The following is a 21960-nucleotide window of genomic DNA, read 5'->3' as shown; positions in this document are numbered from 1 at the left end:
TCGTGAGTTTAAGCCCTGCATTAGACTCTTTGCTGACAGCATGGAGCCTGCTTGGGATTCTTTCTTTCTCTCCCTTTCTCTCTGGCCCTTTTCCTCTCCCCCCCCCCCCCTCAAAATAAATAAATAAACTTAAAAAAAATTTTAAGAGTCTTTAAAAAAAAAAGTTCAAAAAAGATCCTTAAAAGTACCAGAAAACAATGTGATAACATTTCAATCTTAGAATGAAAAGAACTTTCCTAAATAGATATAATTACATAGAAAAATGATAATAGCAAAAAATGCTACAAGCAAATTTTAAGATAAATAAAATATATAGGGAAAAATAAATATTTGTAGTTCTTACCATAGACAAAGGGACACATGAATTAATAGGTAATAGTTCGTGCAAAGATAAAAACTCAGTGGGGAAAATGGCCAAAAGAAATAAAGTGTTAATTCCCACATAATGAAAAAACAAAAGGCTCTTAACATATGAAGTTATTCAAACCACTCACCTTAAGAAAACTATATTTAAATAAAAAATTAAGTTAACATAATAAAAAATAAGGACTTAAAAATTAAATAAAAGTTATGTAAATTGAAAAAAAGCTTTAAGTTTCTTATTAGGTCTGTTGCTAGCTGTAGGTTTTATTTATCTTCTTTATCATGTTGTGGTGGTTCCCATACACTTGTAGTTTGCTCAGTTTTTATCCTGAATTGGTGTTTGATTTTGTCAAACCATATTTTGATGCTAGTATTCTATTTTCATTTTGACTTTCTGTTAATTTAGTTTCTTATATTGCTTTAGTCTTTTTCTTAATTATTTCTTTTAATGTTTATTTTTGAGAGAGGGAGAGACCAAGCATGAGCTGGGGAGGGGCAGAGAGAGAGAGGGAGACACAGAATCCAAAGCAGGCTCCGGGCTCCAAGCCATAGGCACAGAGCCCAATGCAGGGATCGAACTCACCAACTGTGAGATCATGACCTGAGCCGAAGTCAGACGCTTAACTGACTGAGCCACCCAGGTGCGCCTACTTACTTTAGTCTTAAACTGTTCTGCTCTACTTGCTTAAATATATAATTTATCATCTTTACTTTATTGATGCTGTGGATTACACAATCTAATAATGTTGAACCAGCCTTGCATACATGGAATATAATTTAAATGTCAAAAAAAAAAAAAAAGAAAACTGTATTTAGAAATCATATTTCACTTTTCAGATTATCAAAATCCAAATGTTTGTCAAATCCTCCATTGGAAAGACTGAAGACAAACAAGTACTCTCATATATTGCTAGTGAGGATATAAGTTAGTACAATTCTTCCGAAAGGCAATTAGAAGATACCCACCAAAACCACAAAGGCATACATCCTCTGACTCAGAAATCACACTTCCAAGAATTTATTCATGTGCATTAAAAGATATATGTGGAAGTTTCAATTCTATTGTAGTCTGTAGTGGCAGACAGTCTAAAACAACCCAGATGCCAAAAGGAAACTGATTAAAAATAAACTGTAGGACATCCATACTAAGGAAAACATCATAACCTATTTAAAAAATAATAATGAGAAAATTCCCTGTCTCCTGGAATGAAAAAGAATCTCTAAGAAATGAAGTTAAATAAAAAATGTAAGATGACAAATATATTTAGTAGGCTTTCATGTAACAATGGAGAGAAAGTCTAATTTATTTTGTTTATATTTTAGAGACCTTGGAAGGATACACAAGCAATTAATCAGGGAGAGATAGGGGTAAAATAGGCAAATGAAGGTCAGTACTGGGAGGGACACTTCACTGTATTAAAACATTGGCTTATATAACAATATCTATTTTAAACATGAGGAAATAGTTTCTAAGAAGAGGGTACTTGCATATGACAGAATACCTAGAAGTTGTTGGAGCCCAGAGTTGAAGTGAAAAAAAGAGAAATGGAGTTAAATAATGTGGTGCATGATTATATATAATTTGTATGATTTTGAAATGCAGTATATTATAATAACAGGACTATTTTGAATAGTGGTTCACTTTACCTTATAGTAACATGTACAACTCTTCTCTTCACAGAATCCTTTTTGTTCAGGTATTTCATTTGATCCTGTTTTGTCAATGGTTTTTTCAAAGGAAGAACGTAGGCATCGGTGGAGGGGAAAAAGAGTTTGGAAAGAGCAGTGGCAATTCTCCATCCTATATATTTAGAGAAAATTTCATCCCCTACATTTGATGAGACTTTTGCACTATAATTAGTGAAGGGATCAGTTGGGTCATTTAACTCAGCCTGTTGAAAGAAAAGAAAAAGCAATCTGTTGAAATAGAATTAAATGAGAGGAAAAAATCATGTATCATTGAATAAAAGATGAACGTGTGTTTTTTTCTTTGACTAATGTCACATTCTTCCTATTAAATAAAAATAATCTTTTTAAGAATAAAAGCAGATTCCCAAAAGATTTTTAAAATTCTAACAGTTTTTAGTGAAATAAACAATTAAGCATGAACAAAACCAGTCTTGAAGTTACAAAAATTTCATGATATAATTGTATTTTCAACTTGTACATTTCCCATACAAGAATTTCCTATTTATAATATTTATTAAGAAATTATGCAATCGGGGGTGCCTCGGTGGCTGAGATGCTCTGAGGATGGAACCTACTTGGGATTCTCTCTCTCCCTCTTTCTCTGCCCCCATCCCCCTCTCAAAATAAATAAACAGTTTTTTAAAAAATTAAGCAGTTGAAGTATATGTTTTATTAAAACAGAGTTTCATCTGTGCAAAATGTAAATTTTCTTTCAAGCTAACAGAAAATGTTTATTGAACAAAATTTGTGTTAAGTAAAAAACAAAAAGATTTGTATTTATTGCACATTGAAGATGTTCTCGGATTTAGGTTTAAATTAAATTTAATAAGTTATAATATTTTTTAAAAATATCTAGCACAAAAATTCTACAATATTTAATCAATTTTTAGTCAGGAAAGAGCTTTTTGCTGAAATTTCCTATTTATGTTCAATATTGTCCATGACTGATTTTTAATTACAACTTCTTTTGAAATGGCTAGAGGCATATTTTCCTTGGTTAGAATTGGTAATAATAAATGAAGATGCAAGTTTCAAAATCTCATGTGTTACATTTTTTTTAATGTTCACAATATGTTCATGTTAGGAATTCCTTCCTGCAAATAAATTGGATGCTGCCTCCTTTCATTAAGTTTTTTACATTTTTTTTATTCAGTATTATCCATCTTCAGGCAGTTTATTACCAGTCATTCAGGATTCACTTTATATGCCTATTGATCTTATGGTAGGAAATTAAGGAACAGAAAATATTTTTCTGCATATGAACATCTAACTTTAACTCTAAGGTTCCAAGATCAGCTTGGCTCAATCAAATTACTGTTTGAAGACTGACTATTCCATTATTCAGACAAAATTATAATGGGAAAAAATGAGAACAATCTCATGATAAAACTGAAAAAATAAAGGGTCAAAGCAATGAAGAAAACAGCAAAAGGCAGGTAAGTAAATAGGGATTATTGTAAAAGTTCTGGAGGCTGGGAAGGAGTAAAATGCAAAAAACATGTATGTTTATAGTATCCAGTATGAACGAACAATTATGTTCATACTATTCCCAGTTGTTGCTATCTTATTAACTAGGTCAAAATCATAGCAAGAGCATTCAGTTTGAAACAAAAAATGAAACTATGACACTTCATAGCTGTTGTGACTTTGAGGAAATTAAGGTCTCAAACAGGTTCACCTGTTCAAAGGCAATTACAATGCTGTATTTTTTGAGCTATTTCCTTTTACTTATAGTTTGTGTCCAATACAAATCAATTCCATAACATGAGAAGTTATTATGAATAAAAGCACAAGTACACAAACACAATATATAATCCAAAATAGATAGGGAGGGGGTTTGGGGAGAGGGAAAGTGGGTGATGGGAATTGAGGAGGGCACTTGTTGGGATCAGCACTGAGTGTTTTATGTAAGCCAACTTGACAATAAATTATATTCATTAAAAAAATAGTTTCACAGCATTCAGGTATGAAACAAAATGTAATGTTCAGTCACATACTCCATACCTTGACATCTGCTGAATATGGTGTCCAGGGTAGGTTTCTCAAGATAAAAGAAATGACTCTAGTTATCAAGACTACCATGGGGATATTAGATATTGGAACATGTAAGCATTACTCTGTGACCATGTGAGCAAAAGACTTTAAGGAGTATCTATTTTAAAAAAGGTTTCTGTGCCTTGAAGCAGCTGCGAAAGATTTACTTTCCAGAACTCATCCCACTTTAGGCTGAGTTTTAACTATCTAAAAATATTGACTGATAACAGGAAGTGTTCTAAATGAGGCTATTCTGTTTCATAGAGTTTATTTAAAAGTATTTACAGAAAGAGTACAAAAATTCTTCTGAATGTAATGTAAGTTTCCCATCTTCACTTCCCAACTACTTGATTTACAGTTTTGGTTCCTTCACATCTTTACATTTTTAATTTCAAGACTTGTCAATTTTACCTTCAAAACATCATCTTTTTTAAATTGTAAAAGTATTCAACATATGCAGAAATAAAAAGCATTTTGAAATTAGTTGAGGTCAACTGCTTTTTGGAATCATTTGAGTAAATGCATCTGGCACTTCTGGTGAATTCTAAGAGGTGTAAGTAAATATATAAACAAATTTTACTCATTATGCTTGGATTTGGGGTAGACTCAATCCATCACTGCCCTAGTACATGTCAGTTACTGTAGTAAAAACTCAAATGCAACGTCAAATCCAAAGCCTCAAAACAAAGTGTTCAGTTCTCAAGAGAACAGTGATAGCTTAACAATGTAAAACTTTATCTAGAGCACATTGGCCTTAAATTAGTACAGCTGAAATGTATTAAGGAATTACACTAACACCTGAAAGTACCTTCCAATGTACATATAAATAGAATCAGAGAAGATTTTTGTATTACCTATTTTATGGCCTCAGTGACTCAAATGAAACCTGAAATCTCTTTTCCACATCTCATCCTTTATGTTTAGATAAGATAAAATCTATTCTCATTTTTTAGGTAGGGCTTTAGGTGTCTATATTTAAAAAATAAAAAAAGTTTATTTTCAGAGAGAGAGAGAGAGAGAGCAAGCACAGGCGAGGGGAAGAAAGAAGGGGAGAGAGAGAGAGAACCCCAAGCAGGATCCACACTGTCTGGAACTTATGAACCAAATCATGAGATCTTGACTTGAACAGAAAGCAAGAATCTGGCGCTTACCAACTGAACTAGCCAGACACCCCAATATATCTATTCTTCTTAAACTACATTTAAGAAGGGCGCCTGGGTGGCTCAGTCAGTTGAGCGTACGACTTCGGCTCAGGTCATGATCTCGCGGTCTGTGAGTTCCAGCCCCACGTCGGGCTCTGTGCTGACAGCTCGGAGCCTGGAGCCTGCTTTGGATTCTGTCCTCCCCAGCTCATGCTCTGTCTCTTTCTCTGTCAAAAATAAATAAACATTAAAAAAATTTTTTTTTTAAACTACATTTAAGAAAATCATCTCTTCACTAATTTTGAATGTTGTTTCCCTTCATCTTATACTTGACACTCCGGCAGACTTAATACTGGGATTCATCATTTAGTCAAATACTTCATATGCTCAATTTTGAGATCCTCAACATTTTCTGTGCCAATAAGATAAGGTATGGAATTGGCAGATTCAATGAAGGCCTGTTTTTGTCTTGTCACAGTGGGTGTCTACACACCATCTGGATTGGATTTAGAAAATGGAGAAGTACAGAGGATGCCCCCCTTATCCATGAGAGATGCGTTCCCAGACCTTCAGTGGATGCCTGAAACCATGATAGTACTGAACCCTATATATACTGTTTTTCCCTATGCATACATACCTATGATAAAGTTTATTTTATAAATTAGGCACATTAAGGATTAACAACAATAAAATACAACAATTATAACAACATTCTGTAATAAAAGATAAGTGAATGTGGTTTTTGTGTTCAAAACATCTTATTGTCCTGTACTCACCCTGCTTTCTGTGATGATGATACGTTAAAACGCCTATGTGATGAGATGGGAGGTGAATGGCGCAGGAGTCGTGACTTAGCATTAAGTTTACTATTGACCTTCTGATGTTTGGTGGGTCAGGAGGATCGTCTGCTTCCGGACCACGGCTGACCACGGGTAACTAAAACCTCTGAGAGCAAAACTGCTGATAAGGGAGCACTACTGTATAAGTGTTTCTTGACTTGAGTCTCATAAGAGTCAAGATATACAAAAGAGAATAAGATCACAAAGAGACTGGCTGTTGCCTGCAGAGCACCACTACTTATACTGGTGGCGGAATTAGCTAGATTTGGGGCAGCCAAGGTATTCTGGGAGGAGTTACACGAAAGCATTACAACAGCTGCTTGCTGTGAATAAATCTGCGTGGGTAGGAGCCAGAAGCAGCAGCCCCAGTCTGAGCCTGGCTACCAAAGCTTTTCCCCTCTTACTTGCGTCACCTGCTACATGCCTCACTGGATACCAGGTGCATGGAGAACCTCCAGCTGGGTGGGCTCAGGCAAGGTGGTCAGTACCAATTCATTTTATTCTGCTTATCCTCCCTGGCTCAATCTTTTTATAAGAAAAGGTACTTCAAAATCAATAATAATATGTAGTGTTGCATAAATATATTACTATGAGCTCTTCCATTACTGAGAGGGATGGAAGAATAAATGTGTGAGTAAACGAATGAACAAAAATAGTTTTTGGTATATTTCTGGCAAAACGCATTGTTTCCAGACATAACATTACCCTGCAGTACAGAATGTTGATGCTATTTTTATCATGTCTCATTTGGCTACTCCTCGCTTTCTTCCCTCCCAGACCAGATAACCTGTAGATCAGATGTCTGTTCCTTCATGAAGCAAAATGAAAGCATGTCCACATCTCTCATATGGTTCACTGATTGAAAGTCCAGGTAAACTTCTCTCCCCCATTGACGTTCAAGGCATTCAACCAATGGAAATATAGCCTCAAATATCAGTCAAATGTATATTTGCCTTATCTTTAAAAGATTTTGTTTGTTTTCCCAGAGGAAGTACCAGGAAATAATATGGGCTTCGCGTTAGATCTGAAGTCAAGCAGGACTTTTCCACTTGTTAAAGAATGTAAACTTTGGGAAATGTTACCTCTCTAGGCCTCTGTGTTTAGTTTAGTTCTGACTTGTTTTTCATTTGTGATAAGGAGTTAATGGTAACTACTCTCTGAGTTTTGTGAGGGTTAACTTAGTAGGCAGTGGGAAGTTCAAGTATCAGTTTCTTTTAAGAATTCCCAAGGACACAGCACTAAAGCTTCAGCCTTTGCACTTTACCCCAGAGAGGATTTGATACAATTTCTGCCAGGCTGAAAACAATTTTGTTATATTCTCACTTTCACATTAGCAAATCTGTAAAATAGAATCATGGTTCTACTACCATAGCTATCTTTTTTTTTTAATTAAAAAAAAAATTTTTTTAACGTTTATTTATTTTTGAGACAGGGAGAGACAGCATGAATGGGGGAGGGTCAGAGAGAGAGGGAGATACAGAATCTGAAACAGGCTCCAGACTCCGAGCTGTCAGCACAGAGCCCGACGCGGGGCTCGAACTCACGGACCGCGAGATCATGACCTGAGCCGAAGTTGGATGCCCAACCGACTGAGCCACCCAGGCGCCCCAATAGCTATCTCTTTTTAAGAGTCTTCCTTCTCTTAAAGCCATTATTCTAATGTTGTCATCCAGAGACTTAAATGCCAACTATGCATAAATACATATCTATACTTCTTGGAAGTAAACTAACACAAAATATTAATGACCATTCCTTACAATAGATTCCAAACTCACAAATTTACTACAGCTTACCCTACCAATAAACATTACCTCAAATTCCATCTGTTAACATTATTTATACATTACATACATTTTTATCAAATGTCCCTACTTTTTAGCAATGTCCATGTAGGCTTTAAAATTCAGGATTTTCTTTATTGTATTGTTGAAATGAATTTTTTTACTAAGAACCAAATGGCAATTTTGGAATATCTATGTTAATTTTACTAATCTAGTATTAAAATTGGAAAGGTGATGTTCTTGGAGAGTATTTCTTTCACACACATGTTCTAGCTACGTGTAGGGGCAGATGCCCACCATTTCGTCTTTGTATTGAGTATAATGGTGGTAGAAAAAACAAAACAAACAACAACAAAAAACATTCAAGAAGATGGATAAATCAGCAAAAAGGGAAATTCTCTAAGGAATCGCGATGTGGTAGCAAAATAAATAAATAAATAAATAAATAAATAAATAAATAAGCAAGCCAGTCTCTCCAGAGTTCTTCATTTTCTATCAATAATTAGGGAAATGTAGTAAACACATCAAAAAGTAAGCTAGCTTATATTCTGCTTGACATAAGAGAATAAAAGAGAAAGAAATAGGATGTTAGCCATTGCAAAAGAGTTTACAGCAAATCCTATCTCTGTCTATTGCTGTCTGTCTCTTTTGTATCTTCACCTGTCCTTAAGTAATCCTAGAGCTGGAAATATTTAACTTGTTTGCAGGAAAAAAATGATAATTTTTTTTCTTCAAATTTCAAATTTTAAATAGAAGTGACTCATTGGTAGTTACAAAAGATTATTTCCTACAGGAGTTATAAAATCTCACGAGGGAAGACAGCATGAGTAACTATTATTACTGGTTATGAACTATTAAAATTGCAGTCCTTGGACCATCATTATCTGTCATTACCTGGTAGCATGTTATAAATACAGAATGTCAGGCCCTCCTCCTTTATGTGTGGTAAAGTCTGAGAAAGACTGATGTAGTAGATTAAGAAAAGGACTAATATGGGAATATCTGTTTTCTAGTTGTGTGATCTTGCACAAACTGTTTAACATCTCTGAGAAGTTTTCCTTATTTCTAAAATGGGAAGGTGATAATACTCCCCTTTACAGTGTTATTATAAAGGTTAAACACAAAAATTGAATACATTTTCTAGCACAGTGTCTGATATAAAAAATTCTTCAATAAATGTTAGTGCCTTGTTTATATTTAATTTTAGAGAAAGAGGACACAACAGAGTGGAAATAGCAGAGCCTTGGGATTAAGTTCACTCATAGATGTATCCACCATCAGCCACTTATTTTAATCACGTTTAGACTAAGACACTCCCATCTGGGTGGATCACGGCGGTGGTGGGAGAATTATGAGGTGTAGATGAGTTAATATATGTAAGATACTTAGCACAGTGCCTGGCTCACTGTAAGTTCTACAAATATTTTTGTTCTCCTAAAACAATGTATCTGTTACATTAGAATTCTGTTGATAAGTATTTAAAGAGACTGTACTTTTCCAAAAATACATCTCCCTTTCCACACTCAGACTTTCTATTTATGTCAAAAGAAGAGCCATATGTGGAGGAGGAGAGAGGTAGGTACTGAGAGAGGAGTTCTATTAGGAGCTCTAGTTTGCTGCTTTGTAGAGTACATTACGAGTATGGGAATATCATTAAGAATAAAAAATGAATTTTAGTTTAAAGACCTCACCATAAAATGTTAACCATGAAGTATGTTACCTGATGAGTCAAAGTCCTCTGAATAAAGTCACGTATTCATTTTAGCTGTACATATTTCTTTTTGATATTTTAGGTCATATGCCAGATGGCAGAAAGCATTTATACATGATGACTTTTCCTACATGTGCCGACATATGCTGCCGAATTGCCTCTACAGAAGAGTCTTGCTCATTGCAAGTCTCCCTGGAAGTATTTCAAACAAAGCACATCAATTAACATTTGTTTATTATGCCACTGTGAGTATATGACGGTATTTTATTTCTATCCCAAATACTCAGGCAACATTTGGGTTTATATTGAATTTGTCAGATGAAGGGCTCATGTTTAGGGATCTATTTAGAATTATTTCTCTTTTCAAATATGCTATTAAATATTTCACCTCTCCTCTAACCTCCGTTAAGGATCAGATTTCACAAACAGATAGAACGAGAATTATAGATGATAGAATGCTATTATGGTCAAAAAAAACATGTAAGACATGAGAGTACATATAATATCGTTAGTAAAAGGTTTACAAGTGATGCAGATAAATTGAGGTATTAAGTACAAAATTTTATTCATTAACTTCCATAGTTTATCATATGAATTGCATATTTATTTTTAAAGTATAAAAAGAGAAAATTTCTACTTAATTCCATAAACATTGAGGTATATTTAATCCTCCTGAAATAAATCCTTCTGACTATAATGTATGATAGTTTACAATTACGGCTATGTTTCACTCTGTGTAGGGAAAATGATGATTACCTTACATGAGGAAAGGTTCTGGCAGCAAGGTGTTAGGAAGGAAAGAATAAACAAAGGTTGTGCTATAAACATAGTCATTTGCATTAACTGAATAAAAGTGGAAAACCTATTTTATTTTAGACACAAGCATCTGAGGGGCCTCTGGGTGACTCAGTCAGTTAAGCGTCCAACTTGGGCTCAGGTCATGATCTCACCGTTCGTGGGTTCAAGCCTCTCATTGGGCTCTGTGCTGACAGCTCCGAGCCTGGAGCCAGCTTCGGATTCTGTGTCTCCCTCTCTCTCTCTCTGCCCTCTCCCTGCTTGCGCTATGTCTCTGTCTCTCTCAAAAATAAATAAACATCTTAAAAAAAATTTTAAAAAGAAGCATCTGAGACACAAGCCCTCATAGCTTTTTTTTATATGTTCTCTATCCACATGGAGTAGTGAGGGAGCACCTAAAAACTGACAGTTTTTATGACGTATGAAAGATTATGCCCATTTTATACCATAGAACTTTTTACCAAAAAAGGTGTCACAGGCTAATAATGTAAGTGGTTCAGTGGAATTGGGGAATTAGTAAGCTATTAAGGAAAACTAAAAATGTTTAGTCATAAATAACTTTTGTAGTTTTATGACTGTGAATGTCTTCCCAATGCAGTGTCAAAAAAGAAAGAAAAGGAAACCTTGATTTTACCATGCTCATCTTCTACTGTAAAATTAAACACACTTGCAAAGATAAGTTACATAGAAACTATTGAGATTATTCCAGACAAGAACGCACAATATTAATAAATTCAAACTATTTGTTGTAATACATTACACCTATAGACCCTATGTGTGCACTATTTTAAAATCGTTTGCTTTTGACTTCTTCAGATGTGAGAAGTTAACTTATTTTACAGTATCATGATTAACTCCCTTAAGAAGGCAGCTTTTAAAATCTGAAATAAATATGAATATTATTTTCTTCAGAGAAATTAAGCATAAAGAGAAGGGATATCAGTTGTGGAATTTAGGAGAGAAGATCACACAGGAATAACATGAGAACACAGCACAGAGACTACGGAGAGAAAAACTGAGAACTGCACAGATGCTAATCACTTTGGTCATTTTCACTTGGTCATAATTGTTACTTGGTCATAATTACTTGTGGGGAATTTAAAGGAGTTGGTCTAGACATTATTCCTGAAACCTACTATAGACATGTTAATATGCAATCTGACATTAGAAAAATACCAGCTAATAATAAACTGAAAAAAAAAAAAACTTTTATGACCAAAGTCATAAAACTGAGGCAAGGAAAACCACTGCCTGGGAGAAGAATAAACAGAGCAATTGATTAGACACTTAACTTTATGCCATATCTAATACCAACCTAGAATTCTTGGCCAATAAAACTATCCTTCAAAATTAAATTGAATAAAAACCTTTTTAAGTAAATAAAAATTGACAGAATTAGCCAACAAGAGATATTATTAAAATACAAAAGGATTTTCTTTGAGCAAAATAAAAATAATCCCATTGAGAAGGCCACAAATTTAAGAAGGAAGAGTAAGAAAAGAAACATGTAAATATGTGGGTAAATCTAAAGAATACTGATTGTAAAACATATTAATAATATACGGATATCTATAAACCTACACATATACACACACAAACACCCCCCCCCCACACACACACAACTAAAATGTTCAACAGGAAGATTATGTAAGTAAAGAGAAATAAATGGAGCTAAAATATTTTAAGGCTGTTTTAAGGTCTACGAAAATATTAAATTTTTTATATTAGACTTCAATACCACAAGGATTCACTTTGTCACATCTTGGGTAACAAGTAAAAGGTGTAACCACCAGACAAATGAAGGGGTAGGATGAAATAATACAATATATAATAATAAGAGCATCGTCACTGGGCACAATAGAATTCAACAAAAATCAAAAACCTAAGTGTAATAGCAAAATCTCCCTATATGTGAATATTAAGTGGTGAACTTGAATAATCTGTGGCTCAAAACAGAAATAATAGTAGAAATTAGAAACTCTTTTGAATTGGATGATAATTAAAATATTATTTATCACAACTTTCAGGTTACATCTAAATTAACATGTAGAGAGAAACTAAAGGTATTAAAATCATATATTTGAAAAAAGCTGCAAGTCAGTGACAAATATGGTTTAATAAATTTGGAAAAGGAGCAACACATTAAATGAAAGGAAGTTATCAGAAGAAAATATAAATCTAATATAAGATATTAAAAATTAGAGAAAACATAATACAGAATATCAGTATCAAGAGAATCAAAAGCTGCTTTTTAAAAGACAAAGAAGTTGGAGGGAGAGGGAAGATGGCGGCGTAGGAGGACGCTGGGCTCACCGCGCTTCCTGCTGATCACTTAGATTCCACCTACACCTGCCTAAATAACCCAGAAAACCGCCAGAGGATTAGCAGAACGGAGTCGCGGGAGCCAAGCGCAAACGAGAGGCCCACGGAAGAGGGCAGGAAGGGCGGCAAGGCAGTGCGCGCTCCACGGACTGGCGGGAGGGAGCCAGGGCGGAGGGGCGGCTCGCCGGCCAAGCAGAGCCCCTGAGTCTGGCTTGCAAAAAGCGGAGGGGCCTGACGGACTGTGTTCCCACAGCAAGCGCGACTTAGCGTCTGGGAGGTCATAAGTTAACAGCTCTGCTCAGAAAGCGGGAAGGCTGGAGGACAAAGGGAACGAGAGCTGCTGAGCCCCCTGACGACAGAGCTCAGTTTGGTGGGGAACAAAGGCGCTCGCCAGCGCCATCTCCCCCGCCCATCCCCCAGCCAAAATCCCAAAGAGAACCAGTTCCTGCCAGGGAACTTGCTCGCTCCGCGCAAACACCCAACTCTGTGCTTCTGCGGAGCCAAACCTCCGGCAGCGGATCTGACTCCCTCCTGCTGCCACAGGGCCCCTCCTGAAGTGGATCACCTAAGGAGAAGCAAGCTAAGCCTGCCCCTCCTGCCCCTGTGCACCTTGCCTACCCACCCCAGCTAAGACGCCAGATCCCCAGCATCACAAGCCTGGCAGTGTGCAAGTAGCCCAGACAGGCCACCCCACCCACAGTGAATCCCGCCCCTAGGAGAGGGGAAGAGAAGGCACGCACCAGTCTGACTGTGGCCCCAGCGGTGGGCTGGGGGCAGACATCAGGTCTGACTGCGGCTCCGCCCACCAACTCCAGTTATACACCACAGCACAGGGGAAGTGCCCTGCAGGTCCTCACCACGCCAGGGACTATCCAAAATGACCAAGCGGAAGAATTCCCCTCAGAAGAACCTCCAGGAAATAACAACAGCTAATGAGCTGATCAAAAAGGATTTAAATAATATTAACAGAAAGTGAATTTAGAATAATAGTCATAAAATTAATCGCTGGGCTTGAAAACAGTATAGCTGACAGCAGAGAATCTCTTGCTACAGAGATCAAGGGACTAAGGAACAGTCACGAGGAGCTGAAAAACGCTTTAAACGAAATGCATAACAAAATGGAAACCACCACGGCTCGGATTGAAGAGGCAGAGGAGAGAATAGGTGAACTAGAAGATAAAGTTATGGAAAAAGAGGAAGCTGAGAAAAAGAGAGATAAAAAAATCCAGGAGTATGAGGGGAAAATTAGAGAACTAAGTGGTACACTAAAAAGAAATAATATACGCATAATTGGTATCCCAGAGGAGGAAGAGAGAGGGAAAGGTGCTGAAGGGGTACTTGAAGAAATAATAGCTGAGAACTTCCCTGAAGTGGGGAAGGAAAAAGGCATTGAAATCCAAGAGGCACAGAGAACTCCCTTCAGACGTAACTTGAATCGATCTTCTGCACGACATATCATAGTGAAACTGGCAAAATACAAGGATAAAGAGAAAATTCTGAAAGCAGCAAGGGGTAAACGTGCCCTCACATATAAAGGGAGACCTATAAGACTCGTGACTGATCTCTCTTTTGAAACTTGGCAGGCCAGAAAGAATTGGCACGAGATTTTCAGTGTGCTAGACAGAAAAAATATGCAGCCGAGAATCCTTTATCCAGCAAGTCTGTCATTTAGAATAGAAGGAGAGATAAAGGTATTCCCAAACAAACAAAAACTGAAGGAATTTGTCACCACTAAAGCAGCCCTACAAGGGATCCTAAGGGGGACCCTGTGAGACAAAGTACCAGAGACATCACTACAAGCATAAAACATACAGACATCACAATGACTCTAAACCCCTATCTTTCTATAATAACACTGAATGTAAATGGATTAAATGCGCCAACCAAAAGACATAGGGTATCAGAATGGATAAAAAAACAAGACCCATCTATTTGCTGTCTACAAGAGACTCATTTTAGACCTGAGGACACCTTTAGATTGAGAGTGAGGGGATGGAGAACTATTTATCATGCTACTGGAAGCCAAAAGAAAGCTGGAGTAGCCATACTTATATCAGACAAACTAGACTTTAAATTAAAGGCTGTAACAAGAGATGAAGAAGGACATTATATAATAGTGACAGGGTCTATCCATCAGGAAGAGCTAACAATTATAAATGTCTATGCGCCGAATACCGGAGCGCCCAAATATATAAAACAATTACTCATAAACATAAGCAACCTTATTGATAAGAATGTGGCCATTGCAGGGGACTTTAACACCCCACTTACAGAAATGGATAGATCATCTAGACACACGGTCAATAAAGAAACAAGGGCCCTGAATGAGACATTGGATCAGATGGACTTGACAGATATATTTAGAACTTTACATCCTAAAGCAACAGAATATACTTTCTTCTCAAGTGCACATAGAACATTCTCCAAGATAGATCATATACTGGGTCACAAAACAGCCCTTCATAAATTTACAAGAATTGAAATCATACCATGCATACTTTCAGACCACAATGCTATGAAGCTTGAAATCAACCACAGAAAAAAGTCTGGAAAACCTCCAAAAGCATGGAGGTTAAAGAACACCCTACTAACGAATGAGTGGGTCAACCAGGCAATTCGAGAAGAAATTAAAAAATATATGGAAACAAACGAAAATGAAAATACAACAATCCAAACGCTTTGGGACGCAGCGAAGGCAGTCCTGAGAGGAAAATACATTGCAATCCAGGCCTAGCTCAAGAAACAAGAAAAATCCCAAATACAAAATCTAACAGCACACCTAAACGAAATAGAAGCAGAACAGCAAAGGCAGCCTAAACCCAGCAGAAGAAGAGAAATAATAAAGATCAGAGCAGAAATAAACAATATAGAATCTATAAAAACTGTAGAGCAGATCAACGAAACCAAGAGTTGGTTTTTTGAAAAAATAAACAAAATTGACAAACCTCTAGCCAGGCTTCTCAAAAAGAAAAGGGAGATGACCCAAATAGATAAAATCATGAATGAAAATGGAATGATTACAACCAATCCCTCAGAGATACAAACAATTATCAGGGAATACTATGAAAAATTATATGCCAACAAATTGGACAACCTGGAAGAAATGGACAAATTCCTGAACACCCACACTCTTCCAAAACTCAATCAGGAGGAAATAGAAAGCTTGAACAGACCCATCACCAGCGAAGAAATTGAATCGGTTATCAAAAATCTCCCAACAAATAAGAGTCCAGGACCAGATGGCTTCCCAGGGGAGTTCTACCAGACGTTTAAAGCAGAGATAATACCTATCCTTCTCAAGCTATTCCAAGAAATAGAAAGGGAAGGAAAACTTCCAGACTCATTCTATGAAGCCAGTATTACTTTGATTCCTAAACCAGACAGAGACCCAGTAAAAAAAGAGAACTACAGGCCAATATCCCTGATGAATATGGATGCAAAAATTCTCAATAAGATACTAGCAAATCGAATTCAACGGCATATAAAAAGAATTATTCACCATGATCAAGTGGGATTCATTCCTGGGATGCAGGGCTGGTTCAACATTCGCAAATCAATCAACGTGATACATCACATTAACAAAAGAAAAAGAGAAAAACCATATGATCCTGTCAATCGATGCAGAAAAGGCCTTTGACAAAATCCAGCACCCTTTCTTAATAAAAACCCTTGAGAAAGTTGGGATAGAAGGAACATACTTAAAGATCATAAAAGCCATTTATGAAAAGCCCACAGCTAACATCATCCTCAATGGGGAAAAACTGAGAGCTTTTTCCCTGAGATCAGGAACACGACAGGGATGCCCACTCTCACCGCTGTTGTTTAACATAGTGCTGGAAGTTCTAGCATCAGCAGTCAGACAACAAAAGGAAATCAAAGGCATCCAAATTGGCAAAGATGAAGTCAAGCTTTCGCTTTTTGCAGATGACATGATATTATACATGGAAAATCCGATAGACTCCACCAAAAGTCTGCTAGAACTGATACGTGAATTCAGCAAAGTTGCAGGATACAAAATCAATGTACAGAAATCAGTTGCATTCTTATACACTAACAATGAAGCAACAGAAAGACAAATAAAGAAACTGATCCCATTCACAATTGCACCAAGAAGCATAAAATACCTAGGAATCAATCTAACCAAAGATGTAAAGGATCTGTATGCTGAAAACTATAGAAAGCTTATGAAGGTAATTGAAGAAGATTTAAAGAAATGGAAAGACATTCCCTGCTCATGGATTGGAAGAATAAATATTGTCAAAATGTCAATACTACCCAAAGCTATCTACACATTCAATGCAATCCCAATCAAAATTGCACCAGCATTCTTCTCGAAACTAGAACAAGCAATCCTAAAATTCATATGGAACCACAAAAGGCCCCGAATAGCCAAAGTAATTTTGGCTAGAAGAAGACCAAAGCAGGAGGCATCACAATCCCAGACTTTAGCCTCTACTACAAAGCTGTCATCATCAAGACAGCATGGTATTGGCACAAAAACAGACACATAGACCAATGGAATAGAATAGAAACCCCAGAACTAGACCCACAAACGTATGGCCAACTCATCTTTGACAAAGCAGGAAAGAACATCCAATGGAAAAAAGACAGTCTCTTTAACAAATGGTGCTGGGAGAACTGGACAGCAACATGCAGAAGGTTGAAACTAGACCACTTTCTCACACCATTCACAAAAATAAACTCAAAATGGATAAAGGACCTGAATGTGAGACAGGAAACCATCAAAACCTTAGAGGAGAAAGCAGGAAAAGACCTCTCTGACCTCAGCCGTAGCAATCTCTTACTCGACACATCCCCAAAGGCAAGGGAATTAAAAGCAAAAGTGAATTACTGGGACCTTATGAAGATAAAAAGCTTCTGCACAGCAAAGGAAACAACCAACAAAACTAAAAGGCAACCAACGGAATGGGAAAAGATATTTGCAATGACATATCGGACAAAGGGCTAGTATCCAAAATCTATAAAGAGCTCACCAAACTCCACACCCGAAAAGCAAATAACCCAGTGAAGAAATGGGCAGAAAACATGAATAGACACTTCTCTAAAGAAGATATCCGGATGGCCAACACGCACATGAAAAGATGTTCAGTGTCGCTCCTTATCAGGGAAATACAAATCAAAACCACACTCAGATATCACCTCACGCCAGTCAGAGTGGCCAAAATGAACAAATCAGGAGACTATAGATGCTGGAGAGGATGTGGAGAAACGGGAACCCTCTTGCACTGTTGGTGGGAATGCAAATTGGTGCAGCCGCTCTGGAAAGCAGTGTGGAGGTGCCTCAGAAAATTAAAAATAGACCTACCCTATGACCCAGCAATAGCACTGCTAGGAATTTATCCAAGGGACACAGGAGTACTGATGCATAGGGGCACTTGTACCCCAATGTTCATAGCAGCACTCTCAACAATAGCCAAATTATGGAAAGAGCCTAACTGTCCATCAACTGATGAATGGATAAAGAAATTGTGGTTTATATACACAATGGAGTACTACGTGGCAATGAGAAAGAATGAAATATGGCCTTTTGTAGCAACGTGGATGGAACTGGAGAGTGTGATGCTAAGTGAAATAAGCCATACAGAGAAAGACAGATACCATATGGTTTCACTCTTATGTGGATCCTGAGAAACTTAACAGGAACCCATGGGGGAGGGGAAGGAAAAAAAAAAAGAGGTTAGAGTGGGAGAGAGCCAAAGCATAAGAGACTGTTGAGAACTGAGAACAAACTAAGGGTTGATGGGGGGTGGGAGGGAGGAGAGAGTGGGTGATGGGTATTGAGGAGGGCACCTTTTGGGATGAGCACTGGGTGTTGTATGGAAACCAATTTGACAATAAATTTCATATATAAATTAAAAAAAAAAAAACAAAGAAGTTGATTAGACCCTTGGCCTGACAGCTTAAAAAGAAACAAAAGCAAAAATAACAAGAGTAAAGAATGAAGGAGATAATACCATGTCACATCCTAAAGACCTTAAGATATCATAGAAAGATAATGTGAAAACCTCGATAAATCTTTTAAAATGCAGATGAAATTCCTAAAAAAAAGAAAAGAAAACTAATGCAAGGAAAATTAAAGTATAGGAAGGTATATAACTATAAAAATTATTCTGCAATTAGAAACTTTCTCTAAGTATCCATGATGAAATGGCTCCATTGTAAATACTACAGAATTTTTAAGGAAGAAATGATGACATATTACAAAATCCTTCCAGAGAATAGGAAAAAAAGATAATCACTTCCCAATTCATTTCATAAATCCAGTATAACTTTGATACAAAAATTTATAAGAAAACATTGAAGGAAAAAATATTAGAGAACAGCTGTACCCATTGAACATGGATGCAAAATGTTAAGCGAAATATTATCAAAGCAAATATGACAATATTAAAAAGGTTATTACATCAAGTGTTTTTATTCCGGGAATGCAATGACTCTTCAACATTAGAAAAAGCAAGCAATGTAATTTACCACAGTATCCATGGGTAAATTACTTCACCTCTCAAAAAGTTTAAATTCTTTATTTAAAGTTTCAATTTCCTCATCTGTAAAATCAAGAGCATGAAAATACAAATATCATGTGTTTTGTATGAGGATTAAATAATTAATGAATGTAAAGTGCTTAGCACATGGCACACAGTACATGTTCAACAAATCTATTATGAGTGCCTTTTAAAAATGATAAATATGAAAGAAAAAAAGCAATATTTACATTGAACAATTTAGCAGACTGAAGTCTCATTTATGCAATTCTCGGAAACCTCTTATTATGCAAACAATTCACCTCAAAACTTTAAGGTTTAACAGCTATTTATTCAGCCCCTAGTTCCACAGGTCAACAATTGAAGGTAGAGATAGCAGAATGGTTCTTCTGGTCTTAGCTGGACTCATTCATGTGTCTGTAGTCAGCTGTTTGGTCAGTTAAGAACTGGCTAGTCTCGGGAGGAGGCACTGGATCAATTAGGATGACTAGTCTCTGCACAATGCGGTCTCTCATTTACCATCTGGGTAATTTGGATTTGCTCACATGGCAGTTACAGGGTTCCACGAGAACAAGAGAGGGCAGGCCCCAATACATAAGTGTTTTTGAATCTCCCATTTGTATAACATTGATATTGTCTTATTTTCTAAATCAAGTCATGTGATGAAGCCAAGAATTTGAGTCTAGAAGGAATCATGCCAAGGATGTGAATATAGGGAATCTTGAATAAAATGAGTACAATTACTCTAATAATATACCAAAAGTCCTAAGCAATTATTCATTATTTTAAAAAGATCTAAGAAATTGTATACATGATTTTACCCAACATAAATTACCCACCTATTAAAATTGTTCGTTAGAACAATTTTCTCCCAAAACTCATTGTTTTACTAAGCATTCCTATTTTTATGAAACCATTTCTAAGTCTCTAAGACTTTAGCTTGGTAACCCAAACATAACTTTCAAATATAGTGCCTACTACTGCCCAATCCAAGACTTTTTCTCCAACGAGGCAAGTAAACCAATGGCTTTTTCTTACATGGTGTTCTTGTTTCTGCTCGGCTCACAACATTTCCTTATCTAAGAGATTCACTCTTTGACGCTGCTCCCGAGTCATTTAACATAACTCATCATTTAAGTTTCCAGCTCAAGTACTACTTAAAGATGACAATAACATATTCCATATTAATATAAGAAGAAAGTTAGAAACCAAACATCTGAACTCCCTTGTGTACCATGAACTTTGATGGGAATAGCCATACATATAACATTCCATCTTCTGAATCTTCTGTCTTCTGAATAAGACAGTAAAAATTATTGTATAAAGGTCATTTTTTGGACTTCCTGTGTCTTCCATAGAATTCAGCATGGCAAAATAGATTTGGGATCTAATATGTACATATTTATTTCATATTTTTTAATGAATTTGGTAAAAAAATTTATACTAATTTCTCAGTGTATATACTTGTAGTATCTTATTATTAAATAAAGGAATTCAGGGGCGCCTGGGTGGCGCAGTCGGTTAAGCGTCCGACTTCAGCCAGGTCACGATCTCGCGGTCCGTGAGTTCGAGCCCCGCGTCAGGCTCTGGGCTGATGGCTCAGAGCCTGGAGCCTGTTTCCGACTCTGTGTCTCCCTTTCTCTTTCTGCCCCTCCCCCGTTCATGCTCTGTCTCTCTCTGTCCCAAAAATAAATAAACGTTGAAAAAAAAAATTTTTAAATAAAGGAATTCAAACTAAATTAAGTGATATTTCAAAGACACTGACTAGGCACTCTATCACTTATAACCATAAATCATATATTTTGTTATCCAATAATCTAAATGTCTCTATCTCTACCTAACTTATAATATAGATCTAGAGTGAATTGTATCTTTTAATCTATCTAATGCAAATTAAACTTATTTCTTATATTACATATGTACTATACCTAAGTTAATTTAACTGCCTTTAGAAATTTCTAATTTAGATTTTTCTCTGAGGAAAACTTGCCTTTCCATACATTTACTATTTAAAATGAATGAAAGTATCCCTTAGAAGTCTTCTAACTAAACATTAAAAACTAATTAGCACATCTACTGGTTATGCTTTTGTCTATTCTTTTATTCTCAGAGCTGACTGCTTGAGTAAAGAAAGGTCTTTCCTTGGACCTAGCAAACAAAAAATATTTGCTATGTCCGATTAACTGACTTATGAATGTCAAATGCAATTATCTATAGATACTTAGTAAAATTTTGAAGAAGGAAGACTATCCTATACCAAATGAATGGCCCTGTAAGCAGGCATTTAAATAGAATTCTAATTATAGAAATGACAAATTTGAGTTGGCTTATGTATTTGGTTACAGTATACAATCCATTTGAGATGTGAAGTGGCATATAAAAATAGATACAAAACCAAAGAATAATATGAATAACTGAAAATTCATGTAAAATGAAAAAACAAAGACAAAATAATAAGACTCGGTGAGATGAATGCATGTCGTCCTCTGTTTCTATTTCAAAACTAGCCGAAATTTGACTCTCATTTTTTTAAAAACTCTATTGAGCAGCTTATCCAAAATAATAATAAAGTTCAGACAGCACATGAAACTAAGAAAGATTTATTTCTTAAATCTCAGCAAAGAGGATACTCGATGATATAGTGGTCATCACTATAATAGATCCAGTAGTGATTATTTTAAAAGTTTTCTATGTTCTGTCCACAAGTAAGGATAAAACTGAAGCGTGGTTGCATAAAAGCAAGCCCACAGAATCCAAAACAACGTAGTTCAAGTGGACAGC

The 21960-nt window shown here is 36.2% G+C and overlaps 1 protein-coding gene across 4 annotated transcripts in view; it reads right to left on the bottom strand.

Annotated features, from left to right (window-relative positions):
- The window catches only part of TMEM232 (transmembrane protein 232), a 215870-nt gene that overhangs the window by 109585 nt on the left and 84325 nt on the right, over positions 1–21960 (bottom strand). For all 4 annotated transcript variants that reach the window (XM_086684934.1, XM_086684990.1, XM_086685049.1 and 1 more), the window contains one exon: positions 2011–2255. In XM_086684934.1, the coding sequence (XP_086541060.1) occupies positions 2011–2255 (245 nt within the window). The remainder of the gene's footprint in view (positions 1–2010; positions 2256–21960) is intronic.

This window comes from Puma concolor, chromosome A1 (genome assembly GCF_028749965.1).
Source record: "Puma concolor isolate L17-30 chromosome A1, mPumCon1.1.hap2, whole genome shotgun sequence".
Taxonomy (NCBI): Eukaryota; Metazoa; Chordata; class Mammalia; order Carnivora; family Felidae; genus Puma; species Puma concolor.
The sequence above is the reverse complement of the archived record's forward strand: the minus strand, read 5'-3'. Positions and strand labels throughout refer to the sequence as shown.